Raw genomic sequence first — 27,545 nt, 5'->3', positions numbered from 1 at the left:
ACCCCAGGGAAAGTTGTTGGAACCCAGGGGCCTGGAGAGAAGGCCAGCAGAGACCATCCTGTGCCTTCCCATGTAAGAAAGAAACTCAGTGGAAAGTTAGCTGCCTTTCCTCTAAAGAACTAAATAAAATAAATCCCCTTTTATTAAAAGCCAATCTATCTCTGGTTTCTGGCAGCTAGCAAACTAGAACAACCTATAACTAAAGTAAGGTCCCAACAGGCTCTGATAGGTAAGGTGCAAAGTGTGACCCATGAGGAGGTGTGCTATACTCCAAAAGAACTATGTGAGTTTTACAAAACTGTTTTTTTGCATGGGCAGGCACTGGGAATCAAACCTGGGTCCCCGGCATGGCAGGTGAGAGCTCTGCCAATGAGCCAGTGTGGCCCACCTGAGTTTTACAATTTGTATAGACAGAAATCAGGGGAATATGTGTGGGAATGAGATAATCCAATCAGTTGAATGTGATTCGATCAGTTCAAGACTTTTAAGGAAGAAGAGAGAATTTTCACTGCTTGTTCAGCCTCCGCCAGTGAGCCTCTCCTGTGGTGTTTATTGAAACCCTTCATTGGAGTTGTCAGCTTCACAGCCTGTCCTATGGATTTTGGACTCTTGCATTCACATGGTTGTGTGAGATACCTTTATCAATCTCATATTTACACATATGTCCTGTTGGTTCTGTTGCTTTAGAAAATCCCAAGTAATAAATCATCCTCTGTAGATAACTACTCTTTTTGAGAAACAACTTTTAGCCTGTGTTTTAGTTAAATGCTGCTGGAAATGCAGTATATCAGAAATGGGTTGGCTTTTATAAAGGGAATTTTTTAAGTTACAAATTTACAGTTCTAAGGACATAAAAATGTCCAAACTAAAACATCCAGGGGAAAAAATATCTTGATTTAAAACTCCTCTGTCATCTGGGAAGGCACGTTGCTGGAATGTGCTGGTCCTTTGGCTTCTAGTTTCAAATAGCTTCCCCAGGGGGATTTTCTTTCTTCATCTCCACATGTCTCTGTGTGTCAGCTCTGAAGCTTTTCTTGAAATAGTTCCCTCTTAATGGACTTCAGCAAGTTGATTAAAACCTGCCTTGAGTGGGTGGAGACATATTCCATGGAAACCACCTAATCAAAAGATCCGCCCACAATTGGGTGGGTCACATCTCCATGGAAACAACTGAATCAAGAAGATTCCACCTACAATAGGTCTACTCCCTCAAGTGTGGATTAGGGTTGAAAGAATATGGCTTTTCTGAGAAACACAACAGTTTCAAACCAGCACAGCCTATTCCTGGGCCTTAGTAGAGATGTAATGCTTAAACATGAGCCATCAAGTTACCATGAGACCTGAGTTGCCTATCATAAGCTGGATTTGTCTGACCCATCAAGCCATAAAGTTGGGCATGCACAGCAGCACTCCATCATAAAATGGAAATAGTATATAACAGATGGGGCTTGAGCAGGTCTTGAAGGCACAGATAAATTACATGAGGAAGTGGCTGAAATGCCCATAGCCCCCACTCCTGCTACATTACCTTCTCTTTCCCAGCCGAGAACTATGGCCTTTTGGGGAGTTCCTTACAATCAGCTGACTGAGGAAGAGAAAATTTGGGCCTGGTTCACAGATCGTTCTGCATGATATGTAGGTACCACCCAAAAGTGGACAGCTGCAGCCCTACTGCTCCTTTCTGAAATGTCCCTGAAGGAACTTCGAGCAGTGTACCTGTTCATTCATTTTGCTTAGAAGGAGAATTGGACAGAGGTGTACTTGTATACTGACTCATGGGCTGTTGCTAATGGTTTGGCTTGATGGTCAGGGACTTGGAAGGCAATTAAGAGGTTTGGGGAAGAAGTATATGAATAGATCTTTCTGAGTGGGTAAAAAACAAAGATATTTGTGTCCCATGTGAATACTTACCAGCAGAGTAAGTTTTTACTAATGAAGTGGATGAGATGGCCTGTTCAATGGATACAAATCTTCCTCTTTCTACAGCCAGTTCTGTCATTGCCCAGTGGGCTCATGAATAAAGTGACGTGGTGGTAGGGATGGAGGTTATGCATGGGCTGAGCAACACGAACTTCTACTCACCAAGGCTGATCTGGCTACAGCCACTGCTGAATGCCCCATCTGCCAGCAGCAGAAACTCAACATTCAGTCCCCAATATGGTGCCATTTCCTGAGGTGATGATCAGCCTGCTACCTGTGGCAGGTTGATTACATTGGACCACTTCTATCATGGAAAGGGCAGTGATTTGTCCTAACTGGAATAGACCAACATACTCTGGATGGGTTTGCTTTTCCTGCATGCAGTTCTTCTGCCGAAACTACCATCTGTGGACTTACAGAGAGCCTTATCCACCGTCCTGTGATTCCACACAGCATTGCTTCTGATTAAGGAACATACTTCATAGCAAATGAAGTGCAGGCGTGGGCACATACTCATGGAATTCTCTGGTTTTATCAGGAATGAAGGTTTGGGTCACCCCACCAAGGGAAGAACCACAGCCAGCTGAAGTGCTTGCTGAAGGTAAAGGGAACATGAAATAGGTAGTGGAAGAAGGTAGTGATAAATATGAACTACAACCACATGTCCAGTTACAAAAATGAGGACTGTGATGGTATAAATATTTCCTCCTTGTTTTATGAGTTTTATTTTTGTATTTGTACATAAAACAAATATTTCTTCTTATCATATGACAAAAGTTGTATTGTTCATGTTATAGTATTTAAGTTATAGAATACCAAGTTTAGGAATGAATATTAACTAAGGATTTTATTCTAGTTTGCTTGCTGCTGGAATGCAACACACCAGAAACAGAACGGCTTTTAAAAAGGGAAATTTGACAAGTTTCTAGTTTACAGTTCTAAGGCCGAGAAAATGTCTCAATTACAGCAAGTTTATAGAAATGTCCAATCAAAGGCATCCAGGGAAAGATACCTTGGTTCAAGAAGGTTGATGAAGTTCAGGGTTTCATCAACCTTAAATGAGAAGGCACATGGCAAATACAGTCAGGACTTCTCTCTCAGCTGGAAGGGAACATGGCAAACACGGCGTCATCTCCTAGCTTTCTCTCCTGTCTTCCGGTTTCATGAAGCTCCCTGGGAGGCGTTTTCCTTCTTCATCTCCAAAGGTCGCTTGCTGGCTTGTGGACTCTCTGTGTTGTGGTGCTGCAGCATTCTCTGTTCTCTCCAAATCTCTTCCGTTCTCCAAAATGTTTCCTTTTTTATAGGACTTCAGAAACTTATCAAGACCCACCCAATGGGTGGAGACATGTCATCACTTAATCCAGCTTAATAACCACTCTTGACTAAATCACATCATCCAGGGAGATGATCTCATTACAGTTTCAAACATACAGTACTGAATAGGGAATGGGATTTCGATTAAAACATGGCTTTTCTAGGGGACATACTTCCTTTCAAACCAGCACAGACTTGCACCCTATTCTGGAGAGATTTAGTGCATTTCTGATTGTATGCAGGACAGTTGAGTATTGTTAGGTGAAACATATGTCTGTTATTATGTTCTGTTTAGAGATTAAGTATGATTTAAGGTGATGTGTGTAGGTGCCAAGTTGACAAGTGGTGGCCTGTAATGATTAGGTTCAGGTATCAACTTGGCCAGGTGATAGTGCCTAGTTGTCTGATCAGGAAAGCTCTGGCATAACTGTTAATGCAAGGATGTTTTGTTGCTTGTTGATAAACCAGAAAGCTGGATTGTTAAATCATTAGTCAACTGATTGCATCTGTGACTGATAACATCTACGCTCTACTAAGGATGTGTCTTCTGCAAACAAGAGAATGTAAGCAGGTGGATTTGATCCAATTAGTTGAAGACTTCTAGGGGAGAAGAGAGAACTTTCACTTTGCAGCCAGCCAACCTCTCCAGTGGAGTTCATCTAGACCCATTGGAGTTGCCAGTGCTCCAGTCTGCCCCATGGATTTTGGACTCCTGCGTTCTCCCGGTTGTGTGAGACACTTTTATAAATAACATATTTACAGATATTTCCTGCTGGTTCTGTTCTTCTAGAGAGCCCTTAGTAATGCATTGGAGTATTGGATTCTTTGACACATTTGATAAAGATAAATCATAGCAATGAAGGTCATGGGATATTGGAAGTTATCTAGAAAGGCTTAGGGGATTCATGGGAGTCCTGAACAGGTTGCTGCTTTTTAAAAATTTGTTTTTTGAATTGGAGGTATTAATAAACTTCAGGATTTCTATTGAAAGATCTTAAAATAACTTGAGCCTCTGGGAAGAGACTTCATAGCAGATAGGAATGTGGTATCATCTACCTGTACCCCAACTTAGAAAGGGTGACTCAGACCCCCTAGCATACTAGGAGGTTGAAGGTTGCTGTACTACCTAGGTCTGTGGCCAAGTGTAGGTGTCCTCTAACCTTCACCCCTTTGTCTAATTCACTGATATCCTTCCCCTGTACGTGAAGGGGAAGGGTAGGATGGGGATGACTGTCAGGTCAGTCAGCTTTTGTTGAGTACTTGATAATATACCTGTGTGGAGGGTCAGTTACTGAGACTATGTTTAGTTTGTTTCCCAGCAGTAAGGAAATAGGGAGTGCCCACTCTTGGTCATTTGAGCCCATCCTTGTTCCTGGAATCTGTCTTCATATACTGAATGTTTAAATATTGGGACTGCTACTGAGTCCTGCAGAAGGAGGCATCTAGAAGTGAGTGTTCATAGGAAGGAAGATACCTAGACAGTATTTAGGGAGATAGAGGTATAACTATCAGGACACTGTTTTTTCAAAAGTCACTCTACTAGGGTATCTAAGCACCTGTTATGGATTTTATGGACTTGCTAGTTTATGTGGACCTGAATAAGACAGAATCTGTATAGGAAAGAAATTGGATTTTGTAATTTTTGATGTTTTAGTCTCTCTGGAAGCAATGGTCCCACTAACAATATATAAATGCATTCTTTGGCATTTGAACATTTTGTTTTCAAAAATTTCAGGGACTTCCTGTACTCTTTTAGAGTAAAGGGAAGAAAGAGGAGTAGTACTTTTACCTTCTTGATAAGGTGCTAAAGAACCAAGACTACCATTTTTGAAAGATAAGGATTACTCTATTTTGGTCTGTAAAGCTGCTGAAATGCAATATACCATAAATGGAATGACTTTTAAAATGGGAATTTAATAAGTTACAAGTTTCCCATTCTAAGGCCATAGAAGTGTCCAAACTCAGCCATCCAGATAAAGATGTCGGGCTGATGGGTCCAGAACACAGAGGTGGGAAGACACATGCCTGGCGTTTGCTGTGGTCTTTGGCGTCTGGTTTTAAATAGCTTCCTTGGGGGCATTTTCTTTCTGCATCTCCAAATGTCTGGGTCTTATGTAGGCTCTCTTTGTCGGCTCTGTCAGCTCTCACCTCTGTCTAAAATGTTTCCTCTTTTAAAGAATTCCAGTAAACTAATCAAGGCACACTTTGATGGGTGGAATCACATCTCCAGCTAGTCAAAAGGTCACACCCACAACTGAGTGGATTATCTCCATGGAAAAAATCTAGTCAAAGGTTCCCACCCTACAATATTGAATCAGGATTAGAAGAACAAGGCTTTTTCTGGGATACATAACAACTTTAAACCGGCACACTCTTGAAACATGGGACAGACCATGGAGAAGGGATAGTTTTAGGTTATCAGGTTTGTTCCAATTCAGGTAACAGAAGTTCTGTCCGTCTGAAAAGCTTTGGTGATGAAAAGTATTCTCAGGTTTGCCAGTAAATTGACTGTCATTTTTTGTTATGAGGTCTAAAAATGAGTCTTCATTGAATAATTCATAATTTGGTAGAGGTGGAATCAGAAATAAATAACTGAATGCTTTTTTAAAAATAAGCCAAATTTTAATTATGTTAAGAAACATTCTTTACTATATAGATAGCCAGCTTCTCATCAGATTCTTTTTTTTAAATGAATGCACTCATTTTGTTGTATATTTTTGCTCTAAAGGCTTTCCAGCAAACCTGGTGTTGATGATTCATGGCCTACATCCGATGATGAAGACTTAGATTTTGATACCAAGGTGAAATGCTCTCACATAAAATTAATTCTCCTGCTCTAAATTTAGTTTTATGCAGTATTTACTCTTAAACAATCAAAAAGTAATATAAATCATTATTAGTAGGGACGTAGTATGGACAAAGTTTGTTGTAATTATCTGTGAGTCACACACACACACACACACACACACACACACAGTTTTCTACATGCTTTTTTTGGTAATCTATTTCTCTTTCAGTTCTGTTAGCTGTGGATCTATTTAGATAAATCTGTCTTCTGTTGAATCTTTTTTTAAATTATTTTTATTGACAAAACAAAACAATATACAAACAATAACATTCTTAACATATGAACATTCTATACTTGGTGTATAGTCAGTTGCTCATAGTAACATCACATAGTTGTGTATTCATCACCATAATCATTTCTTGGAACATTTGCACCACTCCAGAAAAAGAAACAAAAAGAAAAAACTCACACATACCATACCCCTTACCCCTCCCTCTCGTTGACCACTGGTATTTCCATCTACCCGATATATTTTAACCTTGTTCCCCATATTTTTTTCCCAGTACCCTTACCACTCCCTTTCATTGATCACTAGTATTTCAGTCTACTCAATTCGTTTTAACATTTGTTCCCCCTATTATTTATTTATTTTTAATCCATATTTTTTACTCATCTGTCCATACTGTAGATAGAAGGAGCATCACACACAAGGTTTTCACAATCACATAGTCACATTGTCAAAGCTGTATCATTATACAGTCATCTTCAAGAAACATCTACATGCTTTTTTGTAATTATGTTTCTTCTGTTCTATGTTGGCTAAGCTTGTATTTGATTGAGTGGTCATGTCTCATACTTTCTACCCCTGTTTTTTCTTTTCTTTTCTTCTTTATTTACCCCAAGATTAATTCTTCCTTCACAGTAAACATTTTTGTGGTCTATTCTTTTCCTCCATTTCTCTGTATCTGTTTTCACATATTTATTTGCAGCTTTCTACTTAAAAGCTGTTTGTGTGTGCGTGTGTTTATGTGCATGCCCATGTGTTCATGCTCACTTTCATTCATCAGTCATTGCCCCACAAGGATTTTTCTTTTTTTTTCCCCTTCTTTTTTCTTGGAAGGGGATGAATTTGTATGATAATTTGTTTTTAGCTTTTTTTCTTTATTACTCTGTTTATTTGTTGTGGTTTTATTTTTTCTTATGCAGCTTTATTGAGATATATTCAAATACCATATAATCATCCAAAGTGTAGAATCAGTGGTTCACAGTATCATCGTATAATTGTGCATTTATCACCACAATCAATTTTTGAACATTTTCATTACTCAAAATAAATAGATAAATAAAAATAGGAATGAAAAAAATAAAAAAGAATGTCCAAAACATCCCATGCCTCTTACCCCTATATTATTTATTTATTTAATGTCTTTATTTTCTTGCTGATATGTACATACTCTGGATAAAGGAAATGTCATTCACAAGTTTTTCATAATCACACGCTCAACACTGTATAAGTTATATTGTTTTACAGTCATTTTCAAGAGTCAAGGCTACTGGATTACTGTTCAGCATTTTCAGTTATTTCCTTCTAGCTGTCCTAACACACTGAAAACTAAAAAGGGATATCTATATAATGTATAAGAATAACTCCAGAATAACCTCTCAACTCTATTTGAAATCTCTCAGCTACTGAAACTTTATTTTGCTTCATTTCTCTTCCCCCTTTTGATCATAAAAACTTTCTCAGTTCATTCACAATGCCAGGACTAGGTCATCCTGAGAGTCATGTCTCACTTTGCCAGGGAGGTTTATACCCCTGGGGGTCCTGCCTAATGTTTGGGGAAGGGCAGTTAGTTTACTTGCAGAGTTGGTTTAGAGAAAGAGGCCACATCTAGCCACATAGAAGGTTCTCTGAATGTAGCTCTTAGGCATAATTATAAGTAGGCTTAACTTCTCCTTTGCAGGAATATGTTTCATAGGGCAAGCTCAAGAGCAAGAACTTGGTCTATTAAATTGTTAGTTCCCAATGCTTGCAAGAATATCAGGAATTCTCCAAGTAGGAAAGTTTATTCCACATTTCCTCCATGCCTCAATGAGACTTTGCAAATCCTTTTTCATTTTTTGTCCAAATTACTCTGGGATGTATGGGGGCATCACACTAACCTGTACAAACCAACAAGATCTCACTCCCTATTCAAGGTGGTACACTAAGTGGTACAAATCAACAAGATCTCACTTCCAGTTCAAGATTCCACATAATTATGGTGTTCTAATAAACTGACCATACAAGTTAAATTAGTTTGCTACGAAAATATATTTTGAACCAAACAAACATCTCTTCCTTTATTCTTATGCAAAAGTTGAAGTTTTGAAACACAGTCAGTCTCATTCTTTACCCTTTTAGTCTGATTTACCTTAGTCCTAACTATATCAGCTTCATTCATTTGTCTACTTATTCTGATCTCTTTTTCAGCTTTTTTGACAGTTGCTGTATGGGGTAGTGCTGACTTTCATAGCTGCAAAACTGTAGCTCTGGGTCTCAGATGTCACAGAGATACCAGAAGTTTCAGGGGATGACCAGGTTATACATAAAGAGCTCAGCAGCTCATAATTTAGCAGTAACCATTATAACTCATGAATAGATGTGACTGCCGTAAGAGCTTACGTTGTAGGAACCTTTACAATAAGTGTTCCCCTGATCATCTATGCTCTCAAATTCACTCCTCAGAGGTAGCACATTATAGTTAGTTCATATTAGTGAGGCATTATATTATTTGTCTTTTTATTTCTGACTTATTTCACTCAACATATTGTCCTCAAGGTTCATTCACCACTTGCATGCCTCACAACTTCATTCCTTCTTTCAGCCACTCAGTATTCCGTGGTATGTACACAGCACAGTTCACCCTTCCGATTATCAGTCCATGTTCCCTTAGGCCACATCTATCCATTGTAAATTGTGAATATTACTGCCATAAACACCAGTGTGCAAATGTCCATTTTTGTCCCTGCTTTCAGTTCTTCTGAGTATATACCTATAACGGGGTTGTAGGATCATATGGCAACCCTGTACTTAGCCTCCTGTGGAACCATCATACTGGCCTCCAGCGGGGCTGTACCCTTCTGTTTCCCTACTAACAGTGAATAGCTGCATCTCTTTCTCTACATTTTCTCTAGCACTTGTATCTTTCTGTATATTTTTAAACAGTTTTATTAACACACTATACAATCCATCCTAAGTAAACAATCTGTGGTTCCCAGTATAATCACATGTGTATTCACCACCACACATGAGGACATTTCCATTTCTTCTGCAAAGAAAGAAGAGGAGAAAAAAAATGAAGAATAAAAATAAAATAAAAAGGAGAAACAACAGTACTACCACCAAGAATCCCAGACTCCTTCCTTATGTCCCACTCTTATTGACATTTAGCTTTGTATATTGCCTTTTTTTAAATTTTTTAAATTGTGTAATATAACATATACAAAGCAAGAAATAAAAAGCATATTTGCTTTTTTTACATTTGATGGAAACATATTACAATGTTACTGTTAACCATAGATCCTAATTTGAATTTATTGTATTTTTTCCATTTACTGTCCCATTTCAATATGTTGCAATGTTGACATTCACTTGTTTTCCTTCATATAAAATCATTCTTATATTTGTACATTTAGTTATCCTCATTGTCTGTGTTTAGTTTTGCTAAGTTATGCATTCCCAGTGTTTATGATGTCTTTCCTTCTGGTATCATACATATCCCAAGCCTTCTTTCAACCATCTTCACACTCAGCTTGCTATGATCAGATCCTATTGTGCTGTCCATTTCTGGATCTTTACAATCAGTCCTGTTGAACATTCTGTATTCCTTCAGCATCAGATTTCTAATGTCTTTCTATTTCCTGAAAATCTGTGTTCTCAACTTTAATTTTCAAAGTTTGCTTATTAGTGTTAGTTCGTATTTGTGAGACCATATAGTATTTGTCCTTTTGTTTCTGGCTAATTTCACTCAACATAGTGTCCTCAAGGTTCATCCACATTTTTACCTGCATCATGACTTTATTCTGTACCTTTACTCACAGTCTTCATTTCTACACTCTTTTCCATACCTCTCTCTCCTCTGTCTTTTCCTATCTGCCTGTAGTGTTCCCTTTAGTATTTCTTATAGATAAGGTTCACTTGTTCACAAATTCTCTTATTGTCTGTTTGTTTGAGAGTATTTTAAACTCTCCATCATTTTTGAAGGGCACTTTTGCCAGATATAGAATTCTTGGTTGGCAGTTTTTCTCTTTCAGTAACTTAAATATATCATACTTCTGCCTTTTCCTCTTCGTGGTTTCTGCTGAGAAATCCACACATAGTCTTACTTAGTTTCCCTTGTATGTGATAAATCGCTTTTCTCTTACTGCTTTCAAAATTGTTTTGTTTTGGTGCATGGGCCTGGAATTGAACCCAGTCTCCCTCAGGACAAATGAACATCCTACCACTGAATGCAAATGAACATCCTACCACTGAATGCAAGTGAACATTCTACCACTGAACCATCCATGCATCCTTCTCTTTGTCTTTGCCATTTGACAGTTTGATTAGTAAGTGTCTTGGAATAGGTCTGTTCAAATCGATTCTATTTGGGGTCTGTTGTGCTTCTTGGATCTTGTGCTTCTTGGATAATTTTGTATCTTTCATAGGAGATGGGTTATTTTCAGTGATTATTTCCTCCAGTATTCTTTCTGCCCCCTTTCCCTTCTCTTCTCCTTCTGGAACAACCATAAATATATATTCATGCTTTTCATGTTGTCATTTAATTTCCTGAGATGCTTCTCAGTGCTTTCCATTTTTCCCCCTGTTCTTTTGTGTGTAGGATTTCAGATGTCCTGTCCTCTACTTCAAGGTCCTTTCTTCTGCCTCTTCAAATCTGCTGTTTTATGTCTCCATTGTGTTTTTCATCACTTCTATTGTATTTTTCATTCCCATATGTTCTTCCATTTGTTTTTTCATGCTTTTGAGTTCTTCTGGATGGTCACACAGTGTCTTCTTTATATTCTTCATTTCTTTGTCCATATTTTCCTTCACCTCATTGATTTTATTTTTGATTTGATTTAGGATATTTGTATGAACACCTTCAATTTTTTTTTTTTTTGGCATGGGCAGGCATCGGGATTTGAACCCAGGTCTCCAGCCTGGCAGGCGAGAATTCTGCCAGTGAGCCACCATTGCAGCACCTGAACACCTTTAATTTTTGTTTCAACTCCTTATATCTTGTTTGAAGTGTTAGTTTGTTCCTTTGGGCCATATCTTTGTTTTTCCTAGTATGACTTTTAATTTTTGCCTGGTGTCCAAGGCATCTGGTTTCCTTGCTTAGTTTGTTCTGGAGGTTCTTTTCACTCTTTTACCTGTGGTTTTCTTGTTTGTTGGCTTTGTTCTTTATCTGTTCTTTGGCATTCAATTCAACTTATTCTAGACCTCTAGTACAGCTTCTGTTTAACTGCTGAGAATTTTTCAGCTCTAGTTTTTTGGTTCTTGCCCTGCCCATATGGAACCTTTTGTTTGAGGAAGAATCCCCAGATATGATTGACCCAAATCAGATTTTCCTGAGCAGACAGGCCCAGGTCTCAGGAGGAGTGTGTAATCGGTATCAGATTGTAAGATTTTCCTGTGAAGCCTGTAGACTGTGTGCTTTTCTTGTCCTTCCCAACAGGTGGTGCTTGTCAGCCCATAGCTTTCTACCAGTGTAAAGTGATGTTGTGCCTTTAATTCTCAGCAGCCTCTCCCCACAAGGGGCATGGTTGAAATAGAGGCTGAAGTAAAAGTTGGGATTTAGCTGTTTCAGTTTTCTAGCCCCCAGAGTCTGGATTCCCTGAATGAGAGCCACCACTTATGTTGGGCTCTGCCCTCTGCCCACCCTCCACGCCCCACCCTCACGCTTGTCTTGGGGGAGATATGCCCTATAGGGAATTATCTCCTTCACTGACTAGTTACTTTGTCTCACAGACCTATCTTAACTCCACCCTTGCCTGGTCAGTACTGAAATTGAAAATGCCCAAGGCTTTCTTTAATGGACTGCTAAGAATTTTTTTTTTTTTTTTTTTAATTTTCAAAGGCTGTTCCCAGTCTCCAAGTTTTGCCAGTCAAGAGCTGTAGTTGGTACCAGGCTTTATGTGTCCCTTTTCTGCTGTGAGAAACCTCAGGGTTCCTTTCCTGCTTGCTCTTGGTTTATCTCTGCTGGAAGCTTGCATTCATCTATTCAAATTTGTTCATTAAAAGCCTAATTGAAGCTTGATTGAGCTACCTTCCTTTGCTCCTAGTGAAGACTGCTTCTTTTTTCCATGGAGAAATTTCTACAACATAGCCTGCCATGACAGTGGGGAAGGAAGGCCAGCTTCTGCAGTATGGAGGCTTTACTACAGTTCTGTGTTGTGTTCTCAGCCCCTCCCACCTTTTGAATTGGTGTATGATGTGTGTTTGGTCACAGATATCTTCCAAATAATTATTCCTGATAGTTCCTGTTTATTTACTAGCTGTTCTAGAGGACTAACTAAATTTTACACTTCCCTATGCAGTCATCTTGCTCCTCTTCCTCCTGTTTTTAGCTTTTTTTTTTTTTTTCTTTCCTTGCATGGGCAGGCACCAGGAATCAAACCTGGGTCTCCAGCATGGCAGGTGAGAACTCTGCCTGCTGAGCTACTGTGGCCCGCCCACTCCTGTTTTCAGCTTTTGACAAACAGAAGCAGCTTCGACTGTTTGCAATTCCCACTCATCTAAGTAAGGTACTACTAAGAACTGAAGCCTCACATTTTCCCTCCAGCACGAGATAAATTGGATAACCATATAAATCATGTAGACATGTTGCTAAATACATTTCAAACTATAACAAATAATTTTAAGTTCTTAATGCTAGTGTTTTTCAATAATACTCTAAACTATCCAGAGATAAATTTTTGTTCTATATTACTTTAATTAAAAAAGCAATCTGACAGATATCATAATCAGTTATTTGTAACGGGAGTTACATTTTGAGAAGAATCTATATAATTTCTCATAATCCTCAGCAATGAGAGGATGTAGGTGAGTTACTAAATGGCAGAACTGGGATTGGATTATACATCTGAATGATGACTCCAAAGCTGTGCTCTTTGTAGTAGATCATACAGTAATTGTTAATATTATAGCTCTATGTATATATATCAAATTTATTACTTTTGTTCCTAAAACTATTATTTTGTTTCTAGAATCTCCCTAAACCAAGTTTAACAAAGCTAATGACTGCGTCTCAGCAATCCAGGAAAAATAGTAAGCTATTTAAAGACTGCCCAATCTTGTTTTATTCACTGATTTGAAATTACAGGTAATTTTATATACTGTTTACTTTGTTTTTACAGTAATTGAAGAAAAACATAGCTTTGTGAGACCAGAAAATAGAACCTTGTTAGAGGGCAATAGTTCCAATAGTGAACAAGAAGATATGGTTGAAACCCTTCCGCAGTTGCCGGTCACAGTCCAGGGCCTCTCTCATGTTGTCTTTCCATCACCTGACCCTCTTCTAAAACCTTCCCTCAAGTCTTCACCAATCCCTGGTGTTACAAAGGTAAAGTTTTTTTTTTTTAATTTTTCCATGTTTTTTCACATACTGTATCCCCCATTCTCATAATTGTGTATCAGCCTAGTGATGATAAGGATTCTAGAAAGAAGTGGAACTCCTCAAGATCATAATAGAAAACAAGTGTAGTAGTTCATAGGATAGATATACAGGATTGAGATTTATAAAAAGTTGCTGGAACTATACAATTCTTTGGTATGATATTATGGAAGGAAAGAATTAGAAAGCCACCAAAGAGGACAGCTAGACAAATTTGAAAATGAAAAGGGGATGAGGGGGAGGAATTCATTCACAAAGGGTAAGATGAATATCTTGAAGAGAGTCAAAATGAGAGAGATTATTATAAGAACAAAAAAAGAAATAATGGGTTTAAATAAGAGCAGGAACTCTGCTATAGAGCATGATAGAAGCTTTTCAGATTCAAATTAAGAAAAGAAAGCCAGGGAATGAAAGAAAATACTCGGACTGTTCTAAATGATTTATTGCTGATGTTTTATGAAGAATGGAAAGAAAATTTAATCCTCACTTCTTTTATGTTTAGTAATTTCTTATATTTAATTTGTCAGAACCTGTGTTCATAAATAATACAAAGTGAGATGTAAAGCTTTATCCGATTTACTATGAATTATAAATTTTTGGCCCTTTTGTTTTCTTATGATATCTAACTCAACTGTTTTACTTTTTGTACATTCTTGACTTCTGTTTTAGATCTCTTGAGAATAAAGAGAGAAATAAGTATTCTGTTTTGTCTTTTCACTAATTACTATTCGAAAATAAGATTGAAATCTCTGATTGTACAAATGAACCTCTAAATCTGCATCCATTAATGACAAAACAGATTTTAAGCTGCAGAACTCTTAAATTAAAGAAAAAAACATAGACTTTTTTTCTAGAGAGATTCTGATTTTATTTACCTAACATTGTTTGCATTTAATGGACACATACATGCACATATCAAATGAGTGAAATCACAATTTATGATTTTTTTCTAAAACAAATTACTTGTTAACTATAGAATTATAAAGAAGAAAAGACTGCCAAGAGAGTGTACAAAACTGTCTCTGGTAGATTTTTTTAAAAAAATAACTCCAGGAGTGGATACATTTCATATTATTTTCAGGAAACATTAACTTTAGTATTCATAGTTGTTAAATCTTGCATATATATCTTATCTAAAACTCAAGTATCCTATTGCTTCTATTTCTTTAGTTCCTACCTCATAATCATAGGCATATCTGAAAACTTATAAATCTTCCATTTGGAAAATCAGAGCTTTTATTCATTTTTATTTATTTAAAATTTTTATTAATAAAACTAATTGACATACAACATGAACATTCTTAATGTATAAACATTCCATACTTGTGGTGCATTCAGTGGTTCATGATATCATCATATAGTTGTATATTTATCACCATGATCATTTCTCAGAACATTTACATCACTCCAGAAAAAGAAATAAAGAGAAAAAAAGAAAAAACTCATATATACCACACCCCTTACCTCTCCCTCTCATTGACCGCTAGTATTTCCCTCTACCCAGTTTATCTAAACATTTGTTCCCTATATTATTTATTTATTTTTACTCATCTGTCCATAAGGTAGATAAAAGAAGTATCAGACACAAAGTTTTCTCAGTCATACAGTCACTTTGTGAAAGTTATATCATTATTCAATCATCTTAAAGGAACATGGCTACTAGGACACACTTTTACAGTTTCAGGCACTTCCCTCTAGCCTCTCTAATACACTTAAACTAAAAAGCGGTTATCTATATGATGCATAAGAATAACCTCCAAGGTAACCTCTTGACTATTTGAAATCTCTCTGCCCCTGACACTTTATTTTGTCTCATTTCTCTCTTCCCCCTTTCAGTCGAAGTTTTCTCAGTCCCTTGATGCTAAGTCCCAGCTCATTCTAGGATTTCTGTCCCACCATGCCAGGGAGGTTTACACCCCTGGGAGTCATTTACTATGTAGAGAAGGGGAGGGCAGTGAGTTTGCTTGCCATGTTACTGAGAGATAGCCCACACCTGAGCAACCAAAGAGGTTCTTTGAGCGTGACTGTTTTGCTAATTTTAAGTAGGCTTCACCTATCTTTGTGGGGATCAAGTTTGATATGAGCAGACCCCAAGATTGAGGGTTCAGCCTATTGATTTTGTTGTGTTGTTTGATTTTGATGCTTGAGTGAATATCAGGCCTTTTCTAAATGGGGAAGTTAAATTTTCCCTCTTTCTCACCATTTCCCCAAGGGGACTTTGCAAATACTTTTTTATTCACTGTTCAGATCATTCTGGTATTTATCCGGGCATCACACTAATGTGGACAAACCAACATGACCTCATGCCCTATTCAAGGTTCCATGTAATTATGGTGTTCAGTTAAACTGTCCATATAAGTTAAATTAGGAAATGCACTAGTCAAAATATAAATATTGTACCAAGTAAATATTTTTTACTTTAATCTCACACATAAGTTAAAGTTTTAAAATATGAATTACCATCTATTTTCAACACCCTGCAATATTGACATTCCTTTTGTTCTTCTTCCTGCAAAAATATTCTTTAATTTGTACATTTAGTCACTATCATTGTACACTCTAGACATTCCTAAACTATACCATCTCAGTCTTCATTGTCTGTCTTTCCTTCTGATTTCATTTGTGCCCCAGCCCCCTCCCTCTATCATTCTTACATTCAGCTTCAGTCATTGTCCTAACGTTATTGTATCACAGTTAGATAGTATTGTGCTATCCATTTCTGAATGTTTACAATCAGTCCTGTTGTATAATCTGTATCCCTTCAGCTGCAATTACCCAATATCTACCCTATTTCTATCTCCTAATGGTCTCTGCTCTTAACTGAAATTCTCCAAGCCCATTCATGAATGTTAGTTCAAATCAGTGAGACTAATGGCTAATCTCATTCAGCATAATGTCCTCAAGGTCCATCCATGTTGTTACATATGTCATAACTTTATTCTGTCTTATAGTTGCATAATATTCCACCATATGTATATATCACAGTTTGTTTTGCCACTCATCTGTTCCTTGACGTTTGGGCCATTTCCATCTCTTGGCAGTTGTAAATAATGCTGCTATAAACATTGGTATGCAAATGTCTGTGTCCTTGCCCTCATGTCCTCTGAGTAGATACCTGGCAATGGTATTGCTGGGTCATGTGGCAGTTCTATACTTAGCTTCCTGAGGAACCGCCAAACTGCCTTCCACAGCGGTTGTACATTTGACATTTCCACCAACAGTGGAGAAGTGTGCCTCTTTCTCCACATCCTCTCCAGCACTGGTTGTTTTCTGTTTTATTGCTAATGGCCATTCTGCTGGGTGTGAGATGATATCTCATTGTGGTTTTGATTTGCATTTCCCTAATAGCCAGGGAAGTCGAACATCTTTTTGTGTGCCTTTTTGCCATTTGTATTTCCTCTTCTGAGAAGTGTCTGTTCATGTCTTTTGCCTATTTTGTAATTGGGTTGTTTGTCTTTTTGTTGTTGCATTGAACAGTCTCTTTATATATTCTGGGTACTAGACCCTTAGCTGATATATCATTTCCAAATAATGTCTTCCATTGTGTAGGCTGTCTTTTTACTTTCTTGACAAAGTTCTTTGTTGTGCAAAAGTTTAATTTTGGGGCGGGCCGCGGTGGCTCAGCGGGCAAAGTGCTTGCCTGCTATGCCGGAGGACCTCGGTTCGATTCCCGGCCCCAGCCCATGTAACAAAAACGGAGAAACAGAATACAATAAAACAAGAAAATGTTTAAAAATGTTTCCCTTTTTTCCTTCCTTCCTTCCTTCTATCCTTCCTTCCTTCTCTCTGTCTTTCCTTTAAAAAAAAAAAAAAAAAAGTTTAATTTTGATGAGTTCCCATTTATGTATTACTTTCTTCAGTGCTTGTGCTTTGGGTGTAAGATCTAGGAAACAGCATCCTATTATAAGATTTATAAGATATTTCCCTACATTTCCTTGTAAAAGTTTTATGGTCTTGGATCTAATGTTTAGGTCTTTGATTCATTTTGAGTTGAATTTTGTAGAGGGTGTGAGATACAGATCTTCTTCTTTCATTCTTTTGCATGTGAATATCCTGTTCTAGGCACCATTTATTGAAGAGACTGTTTTGTCCCAGGTGAGTTGACTTGACTGTCTTATCAAAGATCAGTGTCCATAGATTAGCGGGTCTATATTTGAACACTCTAGTCACTTCCAGTGGTCAATATATCTGTCTTTATGCCAGTAGTATGCTGTTTTGACCACTGTAGGTTTGTAATATTCCTTAAAGTTAGGTAGTACGAGAACTTTGACTTCATTTTTCTTTCTCAGGATATTTTTACTATTTGGGGCATACTGCCCTTCCAGATAAATTTGGTTATTGGTTTTTCTGTTTCTGAAAAGTAAGTTTTTGGGATTTTAATTGGTATTCATTCAATCTATAAATCAATTTAGGTAGAATTGACATTTTAAGTTTATTTAGTCTTTCAATCCGTGAACACCGTATGCCCTTCCACTTATTTAAGTCTTCTGTGATTTCTTTTAGCAAATTCTTGTAGTTTTCTTTGTATAGGTCTTTTGTATTCTTAGTTAAATTTATGCCTAAATATTTTATTCTTTTGGTTGCAATTGTAAGTGAAATTTTTTTCTTGAATTCCTCCTCAGATTGCTCATTACTAGTGTATAGAAACAGTACAGGTTTTGAGTGTTGATCTCTTAATCTGCCACTTTGCTGTACTCATTTATTAGCTCTAGTAGTTTTGCTATGGATTTTTTGGGGTTTTTAGAATACAATATCATATCATTTGCAAATAGTGAGAGTTTTACTTTTTCCTTTCCAATTTTGATGCCTTGTATTTCTTTTTCTTGTCTAATTTCTCTGACTAGAGCTTCCAACACAGTGTTGAATAGTAATGGTGATAGTGGACATCCTTGTCTTGATCTTGATCTTAGGGGAAAAGTTTTCAATTTTTCCCCATTGAGGATGATTTTAGCTGTGTGTTTTTCCTATATGCCCTTTATCATGTTGAAGTGTTTTCAACAAGAAAGGGTGTTGAATTTTGTGAAATGCCTTTTCTGCATCAATAGCCATGATCATGTGGTTTTTCTACTTTGATTTGTTGATATGGTGTATTATATTAATTGATTTTCTTATGTTGAACCATCCTTGCATACCTGGGATGAATCCTACTTGGTGATGTTTTTATAACTCTTTTAATGTGCTGCTGGATTCGATGTGCAAGAATGTTGAGAATTTTTGCATCTGTATTCATTAGAGAGATTGGTCTGTAATTTTCTCTTCTTGTAGTATCTTTGTCAGGCTTTGGTAGTATCTTTGGTGTAGTATATATCTTTGGTAGTATTTTTGGTGTGACTTTAATATGAGCTTTGGTATTATGTTTGTCTGGCTTTGGTATGATGTTGGCTTCATAGAATGAGTTAGGTTGCTTTCCCGCCTCTTCAATTTTTTGGAGCAGTTTGAGCAGGATTGGTACTAATTCTTTCTTGAATGTTTGGTAATTCACACGTGAAGCCATCTGGTGCTGGACTTTTCTTTTTTGTAGCTTCTTAATGACTAATTCAGTTTCTTTACTTGTGATTGGCTTATTGAGGTCGTCTGTTTCTTCTCGAGTCAATATTGGTTGTTTATGCTTTTTTAGGAAGTTGTCCATTTCATCTACATTGTCTAGTTTATTACCATAAACTTGTTCATAGTATCCTCTCATTACCTCCTTTATTTCTGTAGGGTCAGTGGTTATGTCTCCTCTTCTCTTTCTGATTTTATTTATTGGCATCCTCTCTGTTCTTCTTTTTGTCAACTTCACTAAGGGTCAGTCTTACTGATTTTCTCATTGAACCAACTTCTAGTTTTGTTGATTTTCTCGATTGTTTTCATGTTCTTAATTTCACTGATTTCTGCTCTAATCTTCATTATTTCTTTCCTTTTGCTTGCTTTGGGGTTAGTTTGCTGTTCTTTCTCTAGCTCTTCCAAGTGAACAGTTAATTCCTCGATTTTTGCTCTTCTTTTTTGATATAGGCATTTAGGGCAATAAATTTCCCTCTTAGCACTGTCTTTGCTACATTCCTTAAGTTTTGATATGTTGTATTTTCATTTTCATTTGCCTTAACATATTTACTGATTTACTGCATATAGAGGGTTCCTGTCTTTTAATCCATCTGCCAGTCTATGTCTTTTAATTGGGGGAGTTTAATCCATTAACATTTAGTTTTATTACTGTAAAGAGCAGTCCTTTCTTCTACCATTTTGCCTTTTGGATTTTATATATCACATCTGATTTTTCTTTTTTTTACCTTTACTGATAGTCTTCATTTCTGCACTCTTTTCCACACACCTCTCTCCTGTCCTTTCCTATCTTGTCTCTAGTGCTCCCTTTAGTATTTCTTGCAGAGCCGGTCTCTTGGTCACAAATTCTCTTGATGATGTTTTGTCTGAAAATGTTTTAATTTCCCCCTCATTTTTGAAGGACATTTTTGCTGGATATAGAATTCTTGGTTGGCAGTTTTTCTCTTTTTAGCATCTTAAATATATCATACCACTGTCTTCTTGCCTCCATGGTTTCTGCTGAGAAATCTACACATAGTCTTATTGGGCTTCCCATGTATGTGATTAATTGCCTCTCTCTTGCTGCTTTCAAAATTCTCTCTTTCTCTTTGACATCTGACATTCTAATTAGTAAGTGTCTTAGAGTACATCTGTTTGGGATCTATCTATCTTGGTTCTGTAATTTTAAGTCTTTCATAAGAGTTGGGAAATTTTCAGTAATAATTTCCTCCATTAGTCTTTCTCCTACTTTTCCCTTCTCTTCTTCTAGGATGCCCACAACATGTGCGTGTCATGTTGTCTTACATTTCCCTGAGTCCCTGCTCATATGTTTCCATTCTTTTCCCTGTATTTTCTTTTGCTTGTCAGATTTCAGATGTCCCATCCTCCAGTTCACTAATCCTGTCTTCTGCCTCTTAAAATCTAACATTGTAGGTTTCCATTTTTTTCATCTCTTCTGCTGTGCCTTTCGTTCCCATAATTTCTGCAATTTGTTTTTGCAATTTGTTTTTTCAGATTTTGATTTCTTCTTTTTGCTCATCCCTTGCCTTCTTTATATCCTCCTTCAATTCATTTATTTGATTTTTTCATGAGGTTTTCCATGTCTGTTTGAACATTCTGAATTAATTCTTTCAACTTCTATATCTCGTTTGAATTTTTGGTTTGTTCCTTTGACTGGGCTATATCTTCAATTTTCCTAGTATGTTTCATTATTTTGTGCTGGTATCTAGGCATTTAATTTCCTTTATTAGTTTATTCTGGAGATTGTTTTCACTGTTTTACCTAGGATTTTCATCCTGGATTACTTTGTTGTCTGTCTGTTCTTTGACATTCAGTTCAGCTTATTCTAGCTTCAGTTTTGTTTAACAGATCAGAATTTTCCATTTCTTGTTTTCTTGTTTCTTGCCCTGCCTGTATTGTGCCATCTTTTTTTTCCATTTAGTAGGGTCTACTTAGGTATTACAGACCCCGGTCAGATTTTCCCAGACGAAACTGACCTCCTCTCAGGGGGAAGAATCACCTGCATCAGTTTTCCCTGAGAGTGAGACCCAGCAGGTTGAAAGACTTTCCTATGAAGCCTCTGGACTCTATGTGTTTATCCTGTCATGCCCAGTATGTGGCATTTTCTGCCTGCAGGTCCCACTAGCATAAGGTGATATGGTCCCTTTAACTTCAGCAGGCTCTCCCTGCTGGGGCCATAGTTGAGACAGAGGAGAGGTTGTAGGCTGGCTTTAATTGCTTCAGTTTTCCAGACCCTGGGGTCTGAATTCCTTGAGGGAGAGATTCCACCTGAGCTGGGCCCCATCCCTCTCCTGGGGAAGGCAACAGCCTCCAGACCAGCTCTCAGAGGAGCTTAATTCTGCTCTTGACTGGGGAAGTTGGAGCCTGAGAAGCCTTGCAGGTGTTTCCAAAGAGCAGTCAAACCATAGAAACACAGCCACAAAAAAATAAAAGAAAAAAAAATCCTTTTCAGAGCAGGATCCTGATTCCTCGGGTTTGCCAATCAAGAGCTTAATGTTGCTCTGTGTATCTCCAGGTCCTGTGTACCCCCTCTTTTCCTTCAGGGCCCAGATCCTTTCAAGTATTTTCTGCTGTCCAATTCAAAAAAATCTCTGTGTTTTATTTTTCTTTTTCCGTCAGCCCTGCCCCCTCTGCCCTGGGGCATAAACCAACAACTTCAGCTTTTACTCGAGGTCATCTGAGCTGGGGGACTATTATTAGTAGTCAGAATTTGTTAATTAATTCCACAGATTGGAACTTAGTAGAGCTCAGTCCCTTGCTGCTAGTAGAGTCCCTTTCCTTTCCCCTCTGGGAAGCAGCCTGTACATGAAGGGCTTTGGCCTCCACGGCTTAGGGGACTCATGGTTCTGGGTGGACTAGCAGCTGATCCAGCTTGTTCAGCCTGGTGTACCCTATGTGTCTGGTCACTCACGTGGCCCCACCAGTTGTTCTGAACTGTTCCTGGCTATTTACTAGCTGCTCTGAAGGAGGAACTAAATCCCACATCTCACTAAGTTGCCATCTTGCCTCTTCTATCTCAGGAAAGCTGATTCATTTTTTAATGCTGTGCTGTTTCTCCAGTCTTTGATTACCATCCTGTGTAGTGCATGATAGAAGATTAGAGGTTTTGTATGTTGTTCATATCTTATCTAAAACTCAGAAATCCTATTGATTTTATTTTTTTAGTTCCTGCCTGATAATCATTGGCATATCTCAAAACTATTCAATCTTCCATTTGGATAGTCAGAGCTTTATTCATTTTTTAATGTTGTGTTGTTTTCCAGTCTTTGACTACCATCCTGTTTAGTATATGATAGAAAATTAGAGGTTTTGTATGGTGTTCATAGGGAAAAAAATAAACCTAGTGAATTTTAAAATAGGGTTTTACATTTTTCTTGTATCATAATAATGCTTAAAATGCCTCATAGTTCTATAATCATATAAGCATTTCTAGGATGTAAAATTGAAAATTTCTCTTTAAGGTTAATTTTTCAAAATGAGCCATTTGTAGCATCCTGAGTTGGTGTTTTAGAGTAAATCTTTTCATTAAATGTAAAAGTGCATATTACCATAATGTGTCAGAAATGAGTATTTGCATATATTAATAAAATTATATTATATATGTGTAAATATATATATTTTATCCTTGAACCAGATGTTGAAATATATGATTGGAAAATTAAATCCTGTGGGTTTTTTTCCTGCTCTTATTTTCATTCTCAAGATTTCAGAGTTTGGTACAGGCCTGCATTATTTAATAATACCAGTTTAATGTATTTTACAAATATTAACCGTTTTTTACCATATGCTCTTTCTGAGTAAGCTCATCTACTCTTACTCCAAATGTGTATCCACATCTTTCTTTTTAGTGTCCAGCTGTCTCAAATTTGGTACATCCAAAAGTGAAGGCCTTCTCACTGACCCTTCCTGACCTTTTCTAATCTACTCTGTCATCCATTTCCACCATTTTGGTAAATCGCACTCCTGAGACACATAAATGGAGAAAACCTTGAACTCCATCCCTCCAGTCACCACATCCACTCAGTCAACACAGAATTTTATACTTTCTTATCAGCTTTTTGTGTGTCCGTTCACTTTTCTCCCTACTCTTACTACATTTATTCACTTTTTCACTGATAATTTTGAAATACTTTTTCTGATCTGCTCCCCTTATTTTCATTTTTACATTGCTGCTCATGTGACCTTTCTAAAATATATATGTGATGATATAACTTCTCTGCCTAGAAACTTGCAGTGGATTCCCATTACCTAAGGGGAAAGTTTACATTCTATTGTGATACCTCTGGGACCTGGCCCTAATTCTCTGGTTTTATCTTTTGATCCATTCCCAATAATTATGTTCCCTTTCAACTACACTACTTCTGTATACTCTTTTAGCAGGTTGTTTTATGCCACATCCTTTTACTCCTGCCATTCTATCTAGAATGTCCTTCACACCCTCCTCTGCACCTTTCTGTCTTACAAGAGATAGCCCTATCTTACATCATTTCAAGAGCTCCCCAGATAGAACCGTCTGCTCTTCAGTGACCCTACTGTTCTTTAACCAATTCAGTTGTAGAACTAATAAATGACAACTTTTCTGTCCTTATTTGTTTTTATGTATCTCTATCCCTTCTAGAATGTAGGTCAGAAACCCTCCTATTTTTATAGCTACTCCCAGGATAGTACCTATGATTTGATATAATAAGTGTTTGTTGCCTTGTTGCTGACTTACTGACTGAATGAGTGGGTGAACAAAACAAATGAATATGTTTCCTGAAGTTGGTTTTTTTTTTCCCTTTTTCAATTACAGGAAGAAACAACAAAACCAGCAATTGTAAAAGAAGAAGATGATATTGGTACTGTTGATAGTTCTCCGAGAGAACAAATGAATAAAGACAGTGTGACTTTTGTGGTTGGAGGACACAAAAATAGTAGAAATGGTAAGTTAGTGAATAACTGAAAATTTTTCTTTGTTTAAATACAATTATAAAGAACTTAATTGAAAATATGATGTTATAAATATGATATTCATTAGTTTGAAAAATTTTGCTTTTGCTGTCTTTCTTAATACATATCCAAACTACTACTAACTTCTTCCTGAAACTACTTCAAAACTCTGATGTTCTTTTTTGCTGTAACTTTTGTTTTATTGAAATATGCATGAATGCAGATAGACTTATACATGTACTTAATAGTCATAGTAATGAATGTGCTCAGGATATCTGTGACTGTATTTTATAGATATGATGTCAGCTCTAGGATTGGGAGAAGAGGAAGATATAGAATCACCTTGGGATTCTGAGGTACTATTATTTTCTTCAAGTATAAGCATTAAGTGATATTAAAAAGTAAAAGAGGTTGCTTTGACCTTACTTTCTCATCTCCTCATATGCCTACTGGGAATTATTTCATTATATTTTAAACATACAGTTAATCAAGTAATTATGTACAATATGGCTGCATAGTATGATTCACTAATTTGCAGAATCCACTTAATGAAACCCAGTGTATGTAGAGCAAAAAGCAAGGCTTAGAAATCACAAACAGCCAATTTGGGTTTTGAATTTAAGTTTATCTGAAAAACTAGAGAGATTTCCAGTTGACCAAGATGGCAGCAAAAGATGCTCCAAGTGCTGTTTCCCCATAGAATCTTTCCACAACTAACAAAGTCTGACAGAGAGCCATCTTTTTCAAAACTCCAGAAAATAGTTAAAGGGTCGCAGTAATTGGGCAAGTGCTTAATAAAAAAAAGGTAATTTAGAAATGGTAGGAGAAGCTTGTGGTGCCCTCACTGACTTACTTTCACCCACTCCCCAACATAGTGTGGATGGTACTCCCATTGTAGGTCCCTGGCCCTGTTCTAAAGAAAGCAGAGTAATCCTTACATGTATAACTGGGGTGCTTGTTGGTGCCAACCTATTGTGTGACAGCCTGAAAGACTGAACCAGAGCACTGGTCTCTGGTTTGCCCTCCTAGCTAAAGCAGTTAAGAAAGAAGTCAGTTAAGCAATGTAGGAAACAGTTAAGCAAGATAAGAAACAATAAACAATTAAGTGTCGGAGGCAAAGGATTACTGGCTTTAAGACATACAATAGAACATCTTGGAGAGGGTGTGAGTCTGTTTCCTAGGGAGTAGAAGAGACATTCGAGGGATTCTAAGTCCAGGGCAAGACAAAAGACAGAGAAGATCCTGTCCTTCACTTTTGCCTTGGGCTGATCTTTTTGATAGAAGGGCTGAATTCTGAAGCAGAGTACCAGCAAGTGCAGAGCCAATCTGCAAAGACTGTGAAAGGTGATTTTTTTTTGTATTGGTTTGTCTGTTTTGTTAGTGCTTGACACTCAAGGAAATCTCTGTCATATCACTAGCTAGATACAAACTTAAGAAACAGCTCGGGGACTGTTCTAGTTTGCTAGCTGCCAGAATGCAACACACCAGAGACGGATTGGCTTTTAATAAAAGGGGATTTATTTTGTTGGTTCTTCAGAGGAAAGGCAGCTAACTTTCCACTGAGGTTCTTTCTTACGTGGAAGGCACAGGATGGTCTCTGCTGGTCTTCTCTCCAGGGCCCTGGGTTCCAACAACTTTCCCCGGGGTAATTTCTTTCTCCATCTCCAAGGGCCCGGGCTGAGCTGCAAGTGCTGAGATGAGGAATGCCAAGCTGCTAGCAGTGCTACGTTGCAATCTCTCATTTAAGCACCAGCCAATTAAGTCAAACATCACTCATTGCAGCAGACAGGCCTCCTAGCTGACTGCAGATGTAATTGGCAACAGATGAGGTTCACGTACGGTTGGCTTATGTCCGCAGCAACAAGACTAGGTGTGCTCACCTGGCCAAGTTGACAACTGAATCTAACTAACACAGGGACTAAATCCCAGAGTTAACTATTAAAAATATTAAAAATGTATAGTGTGCAACTAAAGATTATGAGACAAACAAAGAAACAAGAAATGATGGTCCATCCTAAGGAATAAGAGAAATATCCAGGAACTGTCAAAGAATGCCAGACTTTGGACATACTGGATAAAGACTTTAAGAAAATGACCTTTGATATATCAAGGAGAAATTGGAAAACAGAGAAAAAAAATTACAGACTATTAGGAAAACAATAAATGAACAATTTGAGAATTTCAGTGAAGACATAGAAATTTGAAAAAGGAACCAAATAAAAGTACTAGAATTGAAGACCACAATAACTAAAATGAAACATTTCCTAGAGGATTTCAACAGCAGATTGGAATTGGCTGAAGAATCAGTGAACCTAAAGACAAGACAATTGAAATGATTCAGACTGAGGAGCAGGAAGAAAAATGAATTTTAAAAAGTGAATACTGCCTAAGAGACCTGTGGGACAACATCAAGCATATCAATATACGTATTATGGGCACCTCAAAAGGAGAATAAAAAGAGATAGGGGCACATAGACTATTCCAAGAAATAATGGCTTAAAACCTCCCAAATTTAACAGAAAGACATGAATGTATACATTCATGATGCCCAGTGAACTCAAAACAGGATAAACTCCAAGAGAACCATGTCCAGACATACAGTACTCACCATGTTGAATGCCAAAGACGAGAGAGAATTCTGAAAGCTGCAAGAGAAAGGCAACATGTTATATGCGAGAGAACTCCAATAAGATTAAGTGCTGATTTCTCATCCATGGAGGCAAGAAGGCAATGGGTTGAAATATTTAACTTGCTGAAAGAAAACAGTTGCCAACCAAGAATTTTATAATTCTTAAGAAACTGTCTTTCAAAAGGACGAATGTTGATATGATCTCACTGATAGGAAATAATTTGAATAAGTGTATTCATAGAGTCACAAACTAGGTTATCAGTTCTGGGTTAAGGGTAGGGAATAAGGAGTTAATGATTAATTAGCACAGAGGTTCTGTTTACGTGATGGAAAAGTTTTGGTACTGGGTGGTGGTGATAGTAGCATAGCATTGTGAATGTAATTAAATCCACTCAATTATATTTGGATGTGGTTAAAAGGGGAAATTTTTAGATATTACATATGTTACTAGAACAAAGAATAAAAGGAAGAAAAATGCATAGGACTGTACAATGCCAACAGTGAGCCCTAATGTGAACTATTGATTATAGTTAATAGTATAGTTAAAATGATATTGTTTCATCAGTTGTAACAATAGTACCACACTAATGCACAGTTGTTCTAGTTTGCTAGCTGCCAGAATGTAATATACCAGAAATGGAATGATTTTTAAAGAGGGAAATTTAATAAGTTGCTAGTTTACAGTTCGAAGACTGAGAAAATGTCCCAAGTACAAGAAGTCTGTAGAAATGTCCAAGCAAAGGCATCCAGGAAAAGATACCTTGGTTCAAGAAGGTCACTGAAGTTC

General features: G+C 37.3%; 1 protein-coding gene across 12 annotated transcripts in view; it reads left to right on the top strand.

Moving 5' to 3' along the window:
• ANKRD26 (ankyrin repeat domain containing 26) overlaps positions 1–27,545 on the top strand; it is a 1,272,391-nt gene that overhangs the window by 42,580 nt on the left and 1,202,266 nt on the right. For all 12 annotated transcript variants that reach the window (XM_077153143.1, XM_077153152.1, XM_077153089.1 and 9 more), the window contains 5 exons: positions 5,963–6,035; positions 13,253–13,313; positions 13,403–13,608; positions 23,993–24,122; positions 24,424–24,485. In XM_077153143.1, the coding sequence (XP_077009258.1) occupies positions 5,963–6,035; positions 13,253–13,313; positions 13,403–13,608; positions 23,993–24,122; positions 24,424–24,485 (532 nt within the window). The remainder of the gene's footprint in view (positions 1–5,962; positions 6,036–13,252; positions 13,314–13,402; positions 13,609–23,992; positions 24,123–24,423; positions 24,486–27,545) is intronic.

Source organism: Tamandua tetradactyla, chromosome 1 (assembly GCF_023851605.1).
Source record: "Tamandua tetradactyla isolate mTamTet1 chromosome 1, mTamTet1.pri, whole genome shotgun sequence".
NCBI lineage: Eukaryota > Metazoa > Chordata > Mammalia > Pilosa > Myrmecophagidae > Tamandua > Tamandua tetradactyla.
Note: the sequence above shows the minus strand (reverse complement) of the source record. Positions and strands in the feature narration are given on the sequence as shown.